This window comes from Lacerta agilis, chromosome 6 (genome assembly GCF_009819535.1).
Source record: "Lacerta agilis isolate rLacAgi1 chromosome 6, rLacAgi1.pri, whole genome shotgun sequence".
Classification (NCBI taxonomy): Eukaryota; Metazoa; Chordata; class Lepidosauria; order Squamata; family Lacertidae; genus Lacerta; species Lacerta agilis.
In genome coordinates this window covers 35,705,715-35,719,774 of record NC_046317.1, presented here as the reverse complement: position 1 = coordinate 35,719,774, position 14,060 = coordinate 35,705,715, and the positions used below count along the sequence as shown (strand labels likewise).

At 39.2% G+C, this 14,060-nt stretch overlaps 1 protein-coding gene across 7 annotated transcripts in view; it reads left to right on the top strand.

The window, feature by feature from the left end:
* The window catches only part of PATJ (PATJ crumbs cell polarity complex component), a 161,153-nt gene that overhangs the window by 3,396 nt on the left and 143,697 nt on the right, over positions 1-14,060 (top strand). For 6 of the 7 annotated variants that reach the window (XM_033151940.1, XM_033151941.1, XM_033151938.1 and 3 more), the window contains exons 5-12: positions 751-890; positions 1,510-1,705; positions 2,805-2,933; positions 6,207-6,428; positions 10,731-10,821; positions 10,952-11,043; positions 12,159-12,300; positions 13,812-13,952. In XM_033151940.1, coding sequence (XP_033007831.1) covers positions 751-890; positions 1,510-1,705; positions 2,805-2,933; positions 6,207-6,428; positions 10,731-10,821; positions 10,952-11,043; positions 12,159-12,300; positions 13,812-13,952 — 1,153 coding nt within the window. The remainder of the gene's footprint in view (positions 1-750; positions 891-1,509; positions 1,706-2,804; positions 2,934-6,206; positions 6,429-10,730; positions 10,822-10,951; positions 11,044-12,158; positions 12,301-13,811; positions 13,953-14,060) is intronic. The other variant, XM_033151937.1, reaches the window with a different exon arrangement.

Genomic DNA, 14,060 nt, shown 5'->3' with positions numbered 1-14,060 from the left:
AATTTGTGGCATTTTCTTCGATTCTTGCATACATTCAATGTTCTTTTTGTAAATCAGCATCATCATCATCAGTGCTTTTTTTCTAAAAAAATGTTTAGGGGTACTCTCATTTTGACTCAAGAAAATCACCATTTTATAGTTCAAATTGGGAAAAATAAATACAGTAAATGGACAAAATTACAAAGATTGACAAAATGTTTAGGGGTGTGCATACCCCTGCATCCCCCCAGAAAAAAGCACTGATAATAATATTTATATCCCACTGATCTGGCTGGGTTTCCCCAGCTGCTCTGGGAAGCTTACAGTGTATCTAAAAACATAATAAAAGCATTAAAAAAACTCCGGATACAGGGCTGCCTTCAGATGTCTTCTACAAGTTGTGTTATTCTTTATCTCCTTGACATCTGAAGGGTGGGCATTCCACAGGGAGGGCGCTACTACTGAGAAGGTCTTCTGCCTGGTTCCCTGTAACTTTGCTTCTCGCAGTGAGAGAACCAGCAGAAGACCCTCAGAGGAGGACCTCAGTGTCCAGGCTAAGCGATAAGGGTGGGGAGTAGTTTTGTGGTCAATTTAACTATCCTATGTAATGTTATTATTTTCTAATGACATCAAGTTGAAGCCATACATGAAATTTGGTTCTCACTAGGCTTTGCTTGTTTAGTGTTTTTTTTTGAGGGGGGAGGGGGGATGTATTTTAAGATAAATGAATAGACTATTGTAAGTTAATTGTTTCTATTTTTCATTTATTAGGGCAGGCAAATAGAAAATATTGCAATAGAGAAGCCATTTAATGGAGGCCTTGGATTTAGTGTGGTTGCTCTTAAAAACCAAAATCTTGGAGAACCCGGTATCTTTGTCAAGGAAGTTCAGCCAGGAAGTATAGCAGCCAGGTGAGATTCTTGTTTCTTATTGTCAAAGCTCATAAAAATAACTCGAATTGGATAAAGGGTATGACATTCTTCATGCTGTTCTTTAAAACCGTTTTTCTTAAATACTATTGGCATTGCCAGGACCCTAGAGTTGCAAGACAGCCAAAAGTTGTCTTGTCAAATCTCCTTGTTGTAAGGCAGGACATCTTGCCCACCAGCCTGCCACAGATTAGTGGATGTGAACTGGACACTACAGTGCACTAGAAGCAGAGTACAGGGGCAGTATGGACAGCTGCCTGCCACGGGTGGCTCTGTATATGAAAGCAGATGAGCCAATAATGATAATCATGTTTAGCATTCATTTTGGATTTGAGCAGCCAAGGAACCCCATTATTATTCCTGTGATTCAGAAGGCGGGTGCTGAGATATAGTGGTCACTTTAATTTATGGACAAGTGAGATACGAACTAGGGACAACTCAAGCTTTTCTCACTGTACTGCACCAGCCAACCGCAATACTATTAGAGAAGGCAGTTCTGTATCCCACCGCATATTTGTGGGGGGTAGTGTTTGTGTCTTTGAAAACCTGTTATGAAGATGCTGCCATGCTCTTTTCAAGCATTTTGTTTGCTTTATCCAAGGGATCAAAGATTAAAGGAGAATGACCAAATACTGGCCATTAATCACACCCTGTTGGATCAGAACATTTCCCATCAACAGGCCATTATATTGCTCCAGCAAGCCACAGGTTCCTTACATTTGATTGTGGCCAGGGAGCCAACCCAGAGAAGCAGTCGGACCTCAACCTCCTTAAGTGATGTTAATTCACTTGAAATGGTAAGTCACAGCTTTGTCAGGTTTTTTTTATTAAAGATTTTCTTGAATTACAAAGGTAGTGCAATGTCTCTCTCATGTTTTTTCCATGTAACATTTCAACAAATCTTCCATGTAACATTTCAACAAGTCAATTTCGTTTCTTGAGACGTTAGGAGGAAAAGGGGGAAAGAGGTGGGGGGAGGTGGGGGTGGGGTGACAATGTTTCTATTTTACTTAATATATGTAGGGTTTGGAGTCAGCATTGTTTGTGCAGGTTCTCTGTTCACTTGTGTTCCTTTGGTGGTGAGAGAGGTTGGGGTTGGTGTAGGATGTGATTGTTCATTTGTGGTTGGCTGTGGTGGTCTTTGGTTTCCTGTGTGAGTGGGGTGGGTGAGTGTTTTGGGTCAGGTTTTGTGCCATATTGATTTGTATGCTGTTGGTAGATTTTTGTCATTGTCTTGTTAGGTTGTGTGTGTGATGAAGGGGAACCATATTGGGGTGAAGGTGTCTTCTTAGCTTTGTCAGTATTGAGTTTTGAATTACAAGCGTCTTAAAACACATTGTACAGTGTTTACAATGCTTGACAAATTGCACTGGGGCATTTAACTCTGTATGATTAGTGTCTTTGTCTTCCACACAGATAAAATGTAGATCAAACTAAATATGCAATAAAAAAACATATTCCTAGATGTATGTGTCAACTTGCAACTCTCTTGGAACAACCTTTCCTGTTCTAAACATGGGAGCTGTCTAGAATAGGCATGGTGGAACAGTAATCCTAGATAGCATTTTAATATTTTCTTAATGTTTTGCTGCTCTTAAATCATTAAGAGCATAATGCATTAATGCATAAATCATTTTACAACTTCAAATGGAGTTGTAAAAATAATAAAATTGCTTTGTAGGAAGTAACTAGCTTGAGTTCAAATGCTATCTCCTGTGTTGTTCTATAAACTTTTTGTGTGCTGTGCATTCTTATTTTTTTGCTGTTTATTAAATTTCTATACCACCCTTCATCCAAAGATCATAGGACAGCTTACAATATAAAAACATAACTATACATGCTATTGCAACCCGAAAGTATCATGATAAACAGACTTTCATCTTCTGTCTCTTCCAGATCAATTGGGGCCATGTCGAGGAAGTAGAGCTTGTTAACGATGGCTCAGGATTGGGTTTCGGAATTGTAGGAGGAAAGTCAAGTGGTGTAGTGGTGAGGACTGTTGTTCCTGGAGGACTGGCAGATAAGGTAACTGGTTTGTACTGTGTCCTTCTTTAAAACAAAACATCCAATAGTTATCAGTTGGAATTTTAAAGCAAGCTAAGGTGTTGTATTTTAAAGAGTGGCAGGCCCTGGTGGTGGGTGATTGATGCAACCAGTTGGAGACCCCTTACCTAGCTTAACCTGCACTTCCTTTCACTAGACACTGGAGAAAGATTGCAGAGTTATACCCGTCTCTTTCCACTTCTTCATCACTACTGCTGTTAGCAAAGTGAGTGGCAAGCACAATCCTAGCCGTGCTGCTCATTCCATTGTGGGGAGAGGACAGTAATTGGGCAGAAGTGCTGACTCCAGTCCATGACCTTTATTTCCACATGCCTATAATGATCAAAGATATTATTCAAGACTCAAGTCAGTATCTATAAAAGCAAGACTAAAGCTTGGGCAAGGATAACTAATTTTAAATGTTGACAGTGTCTGTGTTCCAAGTCAGATGAATGGTTTTTCAAGTATGCCATGGTAAAAAGGGGAATATTAGAAAACATGTGCACCATTTGGATCTAAAGATCAGTAATATATTAACCATTAGACTTAAAGTATTGGAGAGCAGCAACGCAAAGCTGCATTCATGCATTATGCCAAACTCGGTTAATCACTACATGTACTAACAGCAGTGACTTTGCTCCCACCCTCCCTGTTTGTCTTCCTACTATTATTAATATTAATTAAATTTCTATACCACCCTTCAAAGATCACAGGGTGGTTTACAATATAACTATAACTATCCCTCACCCTCTATTCACAGAGGTTTCATAGCCAAACAGATTTTGATTCTATCAACCTAATTTGCTGTATTTGCATGCTGCACACAACACAATAGTTTACTGAGAAACTGGAAGTTGGTTGGGATATTGCTGTGAATGTGTGCGGCCGAGGCTTGCCAGTTGTTCAAAACTAAGTTTTGGTGTTGTGTGTGAATGCAGCAAGAAAGTCTATAAACGAATCATATTTGTTCTGGTGCCTATGGAACTAATACAACTTATGTTGTATTTGAGCTCTCTTACACAGAACTCTCCGGACTTTGCAAATCTGGAGCATTCATGCTTGAGATTCCCAGAATAATAAGTATGAGTTCAAATAGGAATACTATTTAATTATGACATTTTCAAGTAATTTTAGTGGCTTACATAGTTTCCTGCATCTCCCATTTTTATCTTCACAACAACCCTGTGAGATAGATCAGGCAAAAAATAGGATACATGTCTCCCTGGCTCTAGTCCAGGGCAGTTGTTAGTGCTTCCACCTATAGCTTGATCATGCCAGGAAGATACCTACATGACCATAGAGTTATGAATCTTCATGCAACAACCCAAGTTGCTTTACAGGCTGTGGGTTTTGGAGTCAGCTGACTGTGCGCTCTTGATAGAGATTGAGACTTCACCAACAGATTGAGTCTGTTAATTTTTATTTTTTAAATTATGAACCTCTTGTGCTTCCATATCCATCATCTGGCACTAAAGGATGCTACACCTTTTGGGATTGGCGTTTCAATGCAACTTTGACTAAAACTTGCTGCCTCTAACCTTGTGGATACAAAGAGGGCTCTGTTTCATTTTATTAATATTAATGTACAGAAAAGAGACAGATTATAGGATGTGTTCCAATTCATAATATAAATGAAAGTTGGGAGACTTGAAGAGTTGAAATTTTAAAAGTTGGCTGTTCTGCCTCCTCTACAAAACTGTCTGTTATAATGAATGCTTGTGCCTTTGGAACACCTGTTTTGCTGTAAGGAACAAAATGTTTTGGCATCCAAAAACATATGTCATGCTGTCTTAATTTGCAGCAGTCTTGAGTGACTAAGAATAGGGGTACTGTACAAAAAGGAGAGTAATTATGTTAAATTTGGAAAGAAAAGGAGGAAGAGATAATGGCCACTTCCACACGTAACACTAAGCCAAACCATGGCATAGGGTGAACATGTTGACTCCCAAGGAGAGGACTGCACTTTCTTTGCTCATCTGTGGACTTTTTACCTCAGCCAGCCAGCCAAGCCAAAGTTTGGCTTAGTGTGTCATCTGAAACGGTGTTTGTGGTTAAGGTCTCTCCTCCTTACCCATGATTTGTAGCCAAGGTTTGTCCTGTGGTTACGAAGGAGAGACCTGAGCAACAATCCCAGGTTCAGACAACATGCTTAGAAAAACTTTGGCTTAGCTGCTGTTCCATGCTGCGCTAAGAAGCCCTCAGAGAGGAACAAAGCAAGTGTGAGCTCCTTAGTTGAAGCCAGCACGGTTCCAGGAAGCCATGCTGTGTCTTGCCTTGACATGAAAAAAGGCCATTGACTGGAAGAGCCAGCAAAGATATTGAAAGATTGTTTTCTTGGGGAGTTTACTTTGGTAAATAGCTGCTCACACAATCAATCTGTTCCACATGGGCAGTGTAATAGAGGACCAGCTCATTGGAGATCACACCATCTACTTCTGTGACAAAAAGAAATCTGATTCTTGCATGCATCCATCTTGCAGAAGTAACCACTCTCTACTTGTCTGAGCAACTCTTCTGGTGTTCTGGAGCTCATGTGTGGATGGTTGTTAGTCCATGTAAAGTCTGAAAAATGACATACCCACTAAATCTGAATTATGAACCTTTGCAGAAGCCAGAATGTTAACTTATGTGGGAAAAGCGTATCTGATTTTTCTTTCCATGCATGTCTGGCGGTTTATGGACTTGTGTTTAGTGCTTTGTCTTGAGACATCTGAAATGCCTTAGTTGCAAATAAATAAATAAATAAATTGATGGTTTAAGACTCACTCCTATAATTTATTTACTTTTCCCAAGAGTGATCTTGCTTGTAAATATAGTTTGGTGGAAAGTATGTAGAATTCCTTAAAAATAAATGGTCTTGCAATGTGCATGTGGCATTTAAGATACATTTTTCTAGGAGCACTAAATCCAAATTCCTCCATTTTCTTTTCTATTTAATAGACCCGTTTTTATAGGAAGTTGCAAAACTACAAATATTTATCTGTAGTAGTTTCTTAATTCCCGCCCCCTTGCCCTTGTGAAATAACCAAAGTGGCGGCTGATGGTGCAGTAGGTTTTAAGGAAATTTGATATTTAATATTTGACTTTTTCTTTTCAAATTAGCATTTGGTGCCGCATTGTTTCATTTGATAGCATTTTGCACAGTCTAGAGGCATTTGTGGGGGGACACGCAGTTATAGTTTGGCAGTGCCTAATTATACTTTAGTTACAAATCTTAAAACTATGCAAAAGTAAAGCCATGTTTCCTACTCAAAGGATGGCAGACTCAGAACTGGTGATCACATCTTGGAAATTGGTGGGACAAACGTGCAAGGAATGAGTAGCGAACAAGTGGCTCAAGTGTTGCGAAACTGTGGGAACTGTGTCAAGATGGTTGTTGCAAGAAACCCCGCGTGTGAAGTAACAGTGACACCGCCAACCCCTGTGGCCCAGCCTGTTGGTATGCTGTCTCCTTTTCACGACAGGCGATTTGGAACTGTGAGTATCTTCATGCTTTGGAGTTCCGTCACAAGTTGCATTCTGCAGCAAGTACGCTGTACGCCATAATCATCACAATTATAACAAACAAAGGCTTGACATATCTCGCTTTGCATGTCATGAGTCTATCTCATATATTAAACTCCAGTAGCTAATGAGAACAATTGCTTACATAAATGGACTTTTCCACGATATTCTAATTTTTCGAGTTTCACCTGTAGATCACAAGATTTCAAGGTTTCAATACCCCTCCCCACCCTCTCATTATATATAAGGGTCTGGTGACTTCTGTTTCAGTGTATCTGAAGAAGTGTGCATGCACATGAAAGCTCACACCAATAACAAACTTAGTTGGTCTCTAAGGTGCTACTGGAAGGATTTTTTTTTATTTTGTTTAGTCATAATGCTTAGAGAGTAGACCCATTAAAAGAAATGGGGCCTAAGTAACTCATGACTGATGTAGGACTGGTGTCCCATTGATTTCAGTGGGTCTAATCTAAGCACGATAAAGTCTGGATCCAGCCCTTTATTTAGAAATTTATCCAACAGGAGGTTTGGCACTTGACACAACCCTCTCTGTTTTAAGTTCCAGGAGTGATGTAATGATGTACCAGAGTCCTTGTAGTCTACACTAACACGTTTGCTGCTAAAAAATGAATCTTACAAATATGGTTTTAACAAATCTTTAATTTTTGTCACATTAAAGTGTTTTGTTTAAACAAAAGCCCTTCTCAGTTTTGAGTAATTAAAATAAACTAATGCTACTCAAAGTATGCAGGAGGTCTTGAAATGTAAGCAAAGCTGTGCTTGTATTCCATCTGTTGCTACTGTGCTTTTTAGGCATGGAATATTTTCAGAGATCTCTCTCCTGCCCTGTGGTGTGGTTTCCTCCCTCCCTGCTGCTTCTTCTGTTCCTTCTCAACTACTACAGTGAGATATTTGGGGACATGGCTCTTAGAAATATGGGTTTGTATTGTGGGCCCTGCTGGCCCCACAGTTAGACAGAATGAGATAGCAGGCCACTGCTTTGGGGAGTCATGAAAGGGGCAGCAAAACTAAACTTTTGATTAAAAATGTGCCAGAAAAAGAACAAAATGATTTAGAAAAAAGGGTGGGATTAAAAATAGTCAAGAAAGCTAAATATTTAGGCATTGATATAACAATGAAAAATATAAATTTATTTAAAAATAACTATGAGAAAATATGGAAAGAGATAAAACACGATTTGGAAAGATGGAGTAGATTACAACTATCCTTATTGGGGAGAGTATCAATAGTGAAGATGAGTGTGCTACCAAAAATGCTGTATTTGTTTCAGACTATACCAATCATAAACAAGGAAAATTGTTTCGAAGAATGGCAAAGAGATATCACTAAATTTATATGGCAAGGAAAGAAGCCCAGAGTAAGGTATAAATTGATGACAGATAGGAAGGACAGAGGAGGATTGGCGCTACCAAATCTGCAGTTATATTATGAGGCGGAATGCCTGGTCTGGATAAGGGAATGGATAAGGTTGGAGAAAACTAGACTGCTGGATTTAGAAAGTTTTAACTGCAGATTTGGATGGCACGCATATTTGAACTATGATAAAGTTAAGGTAAATAAAGAATTTATGAATCATATTATAAGAGGAGCCCTATTTAAAGTATGGAACAAATATAAAAGATACATAGAATGTCAAACACCATTATGGATTTCACCAGTAGAAGCCATAGTAAGGAAAAAAATGAATACAAGGAAGATTTGGCCAAGTTATAGAGAATTGATAGAAGATCAACAAGGCAAGTATAAGTTGAGGACCTTTGAGGACATAAGAAGATTTGAGATTGATAGATGGCAGTATATGCAGCTTGTAAGCATGTTTAATGCTGATAAAAGAAAAGGTTTCCCGAAGGAGAAGTCTAAATTTGAAAGAGAAGTGATTCAAAGTAGTAAGAAGTTATTATCAAGAGCTTATAATTTACTTTTGGATTGGGATTTGATGGATGAGGGAGTGAAGGAAGTAATGATAAAATGGTCAAAATATGTCAATTCGGTAATTTATCTTGAGCAGTGGGACAAATTATGGAAAGAAACTATTAAATTTACAGCTTCATATAATATTAAAGAAAACTTCATAAAAATGTATTACAGATGGTACCTAACGCCTGTAAAGATAGCCAGAATATATAAATAAAAAAGCAACATGTGTTGGAAATGCAATAAGGAAATAGGAACTATGATGCGCATGTGGTGGTGGTGTGAGAAAATTAAATCTTTCTGGCTATCGGTGCATGAGGAAATGAAAAAAATGATGAAAAAGTCAATAATGAAAAAGCCTGAGGCATATTTGTTAGGTTTAATAGATGAAGACATACCAAAAGGGAAGGAAAAAGTATTCTTATATGCTAGTACAGCAGCCAGGGTAGTCATAGCAGCTAAGTGGAAGGATGAAAAGGCACCATCAAAAGAGGAATGGATCTGTAAATTGAATGAGTATTTATTAATGGCAAAATTAACAGCGGCAATAAGGAATACATCAAAGCAAAATTTAAAAAACGAATGGATATGCTATGAGGAATATATGGCCAAACATTACTCAAGTGATGATGTGCTTGCATGTCTAGATTAAGAGATATGGAGATGAATAAAGGGAAAAAAGAGATTAAGAAGATAAGAAAATGTATTATAAAGAATGATAATACAGAATGCATATTGTGAAAAGGATTTATGACAGAAGAAGAAATGTTGCTGGAGGGGAGTCAGAGGGGGGGAGGGGGTATGGGAGTAAGATATGCTTGTTTTGATTACTATGTATTTTTTTTTCTTTCTCAATTTGTTTTATGGATTTGTATATTTTAATTTAAAATTTAAATAAAGTTTCTTAACACCTTTAAAAAAAAAAGAAAAAGAAAAAAAAAAGAAAAAAAAAGAAAGAAAAAAAGAAAAGAAAGGGGCAGCAAATTGCTATTTAATTGTCCGTTCATTATTATTACAATTTTTACTGTCAGGGATGGGGAAAGCTGCATGTGGGGTTTTCTGCCTCAGGTGCCAAAATAGATTGGCTGGTTGGCCTTGGGTACTATGAACATGCCTCCTGGCTAGGGAAGAAGCATTTGCTGCTCCATTTAGGGCTGTAAAATATATGGGGGGTAGCCCTGGCTGAAGTGATTTCAGTTTTTGTACTCTGATTCCAAATGCATTTTAAGTCTAATGATGCCCCCAAATGTTTCTGGATAATTACGAAACATTATTCAGATGAAAGGGGGGGGGGAGGTGTAATCTCGGCCCCAGTGCCATTCCTCTGACTTAATCACCTTAAGCTCAAGGAACTCTGTGCTGGACCCAAATGAGTTGCTTGCTAGAGATGGTGTTTGTTGAGACTCACTGCAGCCTCTTCATGCAGTATGATTGCTTTCTGGCATGGACTGAGAAGTTCAAGGGAGCCAGGGTGAGGCAGCTGGTTTGGGATGTCATGTCAGGCAGCAAATTTGTACGCCATCCAGTTTATTGCATTTTTACTACCAGGGAAGGAGGAAGAGGCATAAATAACTTCTTAAGACTGTGCCCATGCTGCTGTTAGCCTTGAGATAGTCTTCTGGATCAACACGTTGGACGTTTCCTAGTACCAGGACCTTACATATATAGTTAGAAGATATCTAACTACTTTAATTGAATTGCACTATCACTTTGTTCTAAGCTGTTAGTGGCAGTGTGGCCTTGTGGTTGATTATTTTCTTCCATCTCTGCCCTCACTTCATCTTGGATATATCACATTCTTGCTTACCCATTAAATTATATAATATTGTCCCATAGTATATATGTAACCATTCTTTCATGGCTATTTTCACCTTTTGTATCCTACTTTGGACAAACTTATGTGCTTTTCTAAGGTGGCAAAATGCCTTACTGCGTTTGCCACCTCAATTTCACGTGGGGAATTGCATATTTGAAATTACTTCTGTGTGAAAAGCAAATGTCAGAATTTATCATGGCTCCTTAAAAACCTGGAAGAGTATCAGATCCTTTGACTACTGCATAGGCCTGGGCTAAGTCCCCCTCCTTTGACAACCTGCTGCAGCCACTGATAGGAGCAACAGGAACACTTTAGAAGAATTCATTTCAGTACTTAAGCTATGAAAATAGCAAATCTCTTGTGGACTGAGATCGCAAAAGCATATTGCCCTTGGATTCTGGGACTGAAGAAGCATCCAGTCGGGAGATGAGTTATAGGAATTCATGGCAGAAGCTGGATAAGTGCTTAATACAGATGTTTATAATCTGAAACTTCAAGCTTCAACATATGCTTCCATTTCCTAGGAAAATGAAATTCATGAAGTTCAGTTGACTAAGAAGGACGGACAGAGTCTTGGTATAACAATTGTTGGCTATTCAGGAGTTTCTGATACAGGTGAGTTATGACATTTTCTCTTTTGCTACAGAAAGCCCACAAAATGGACTCTTTGCTGGAATCTGTAAAATTTCAACCCATTCTAAATGCAGAGTTGACAATTAACAGTGTTCTTTTTTCTTTCTTTAAGCAGAATCTTCAGGGATTTTTGTCAAAAACATAATACCTGACAGTGCTGCGGAACACAGCGGTCAAATAAAAGTCCATGACAGAATTATTGCTGTAAGTTTTAAGTCTTATTTTTGCAGGCTGTAGAATCATACGTTGCAAAACATTACTGGTGTAAGATCTGAGAATGTTAGGTATAAAATAATCTGTTTCAGATTATTTGCTGGCCGAGAATCCCCTTCACATGCCATCCATCAAATGGGAGTGACTTTTCCCTTATGTAAATCTTCCCTGCCAGCAAAGTGCATTCAAGACCTATGTAGTCTGTGCTGTCCACATGACTGCATCAGTCACATGCAGCTCCCTCCCACATCTCCCTGGTGGCTGCAGCTGCATATAAATGGCATGACCACTGACCGCAAGTTCACCTCTGCAGAAAATGCAGTGTGTGTGATAGTATATGAAAGAAACAGAGCTCACATTTATAGAAAGGTACTTTTTTGCCTCCCCCTTTCCACTGCCATTTCCTGAAAGTCTAATCTGGGGGGGGGGGTTTGAAGGACTCTGGGAAATGCTATAGAGTATGGTGTAGAGCAGGGGTCAGCAACCTTTTTCAGCCGTGGGCCGGTCCACTGTCCCTCAGACCATGTGGGCCAGACTATTTTTTTTTTGGCGGGGGGGGGGGGGGAGAGAATGAACAAATTCCTATGCCCCACAGATAACCCAGAGATGCATTTTAAATAAAAGCACACATTCTACTCATGTAAAAACACGCTGTTTCCCGGACCGTCCATGGGCCGGATTGAGAAGGCGATTGGGCCGTATCAACCTCTCCCTTGCCTCTGTACTTTTATTTTTAAAAATCCTGAACTCTTAGTTGCAAGGATCCCATATAATCTGAGAACGTGTTCACTCTCGCACACAGTCTCGCAACTGACCAATTGTTGTGTTGTGTTGTGTTGTGTTACGTTGTGAACCAGCCTGTGGTGAAGAGTGGTAAATAAATTTAATAAATAAGAAAATAAATTGCTTTTTCATGTCGGGGTTGATAGGGAGCCCTGCTGAGCTTAAGTAATGTTATTTAATGTGAGCAATCAGGCTCATCTTTGGATTTTAGAAATGCCCTGTAATTAGCCTTAAAACTGGTGTTATCGTTCAAGCAACTTGCTTTCTGACATGGATTTCCATTTAGAAACCAATTGTATGTGTCATACATGTCTATGTATTAGGTCGATGGGATTAACATTCAGAATTATACCAACCAAGAGGTGGTGGAGGCATTGCGAAATACAGGCCCGATTGTACACTTGGCGTTGCTTCGAAAGAAACCATTGTTTCCTGCTTTCTCTTCAGAAAAAGGCTTAGGCAGAGGTAAAGCTCTTCTTTAACTATACCTAATGTTTTTCTAAGCCAATGCAAATCCCTTGGCATTTATTTCACTGAACACCTTGGTATTTTTGTACTGGTGGTACAGTCTTATTTATTTACATGACTGGTCATTCCTGCAGAACCAGTTCATCCTGGTCATGTTCTTCCACTCTTCTGAGTACATGCTAAAAGGTTTTATGTGGGACTTCGCTTGAGGGTAACCACAGTTACTACAGATTGCAGCAGTAACTCAGATCATATTGTGCCAGTTTTTACACACACACACACACACACACACACACACACACACACACCCTTTATTTTTTCATAGGACAAACAAACAAATAAATAGATAGAAACATCAATAACAACAATCCATTTTATATTGAGGTGTTAGACCTGTGCTTAGAGGTGGTGGTAGGCTGGATGTGGGCCAATTACCTGAAACTGAATCCTGAAAAGAAAGGGGTGTTCTGTGTCCCAAGTTCTTGTGTCCAGGAGGTGGGGAGGCAGCCTGCCTTCGAAGGAGCCAAGTTTGCAGCTTGGCGGATGCTCATGGATTCAACTCTGTCACCGCAGGCTCAAGTGCCCTTGGGGGCTAGGAGTAGTTAAAGCCCTAAACAATTCAGGGCCCTACAAACCTGAAAGACGCATTCTGTACAGAGCCCCTCAGGTGATAAGATTGGCTGGGGGGCCCTCTTAGTATTTGCTCTGCCCTCAGAAGCTCAGGTGGTGGTGGTTCAGGAGAGGGCATTCTGTGTGGCAGCCCCTAAGTTGTGGAACTTGTTCCCCACAAAGGTTAATCTGGTAGCTTTATTGTATACCATAACTTCCGGCAAATGCTGAAGACACAGCTCTTTACCTTGTCTTTTGACACTGGAAGTTTTTGGGTTTTTAGGAGCTACCTTCTTTTGTTATTGTAAGTTATTTTAAACTGTTTTAATATTGTGTTTTAACATTGTAACTTGCTCTGGTACCTTTGAGTGAAGGGTAGGTAGTTAACAACAGCAGCAACATACTCCAGTACTGAGAACATCATTGGTTATCTGTTAGTTTTTGGGCCTTCAGAATTTAACACATAAACAACAGAGCTCTCAAAATGTTATAATGTGGTCCAACTGACTATATTACTATGCTAAATATAAGGTATTAATTACTGTGGAACCATTTATTTTCCTACATCAATGTGTGTGTTTTCAATTATAAACATTCTAATAATTTTTAATAAATTCTGGAATAGTTGTTCTACTCTTCTAAGAACTTATTGGGGTGAACAAGCCCACTTCTTTAATATTTTAGCTGCTGAATGGGGACAAATGCTTGTTAATAGTGCATTTGGGAGGTAATCCACATCCAGTAATCATGTGGAAAGTTGTATGCTGTGCCATAAAATCAGACTTGATCTGAAAGGTGAGGTAGGTAGAGTGACATGCTTACTATCTAAAAGGTTATATAAGCACACTTCTTGCATACGATCCTTGGATTGCGCAATTGACTGGAAACCTTTGGAATAGTTGCAGTGCAGCCAAATATGCCAACCTTATCCTTGGCTGGTGTCGTGGAGACTGAGACTACCGTAGATAGTGATAACGAGGAACTTCAAAAGCGAAAAGACAACTCTGAGAATGAGAGGAAGCAAAAACGCCATGCAGTTGGTAAGTGATACAGCTTTGGGGGGAGACTTTTGCTACACTGACCTTCTGTTTGCCAACCATATCATATATGGACTTTAAATAGTAGTAGGACAAATGAGTTTCAATAGA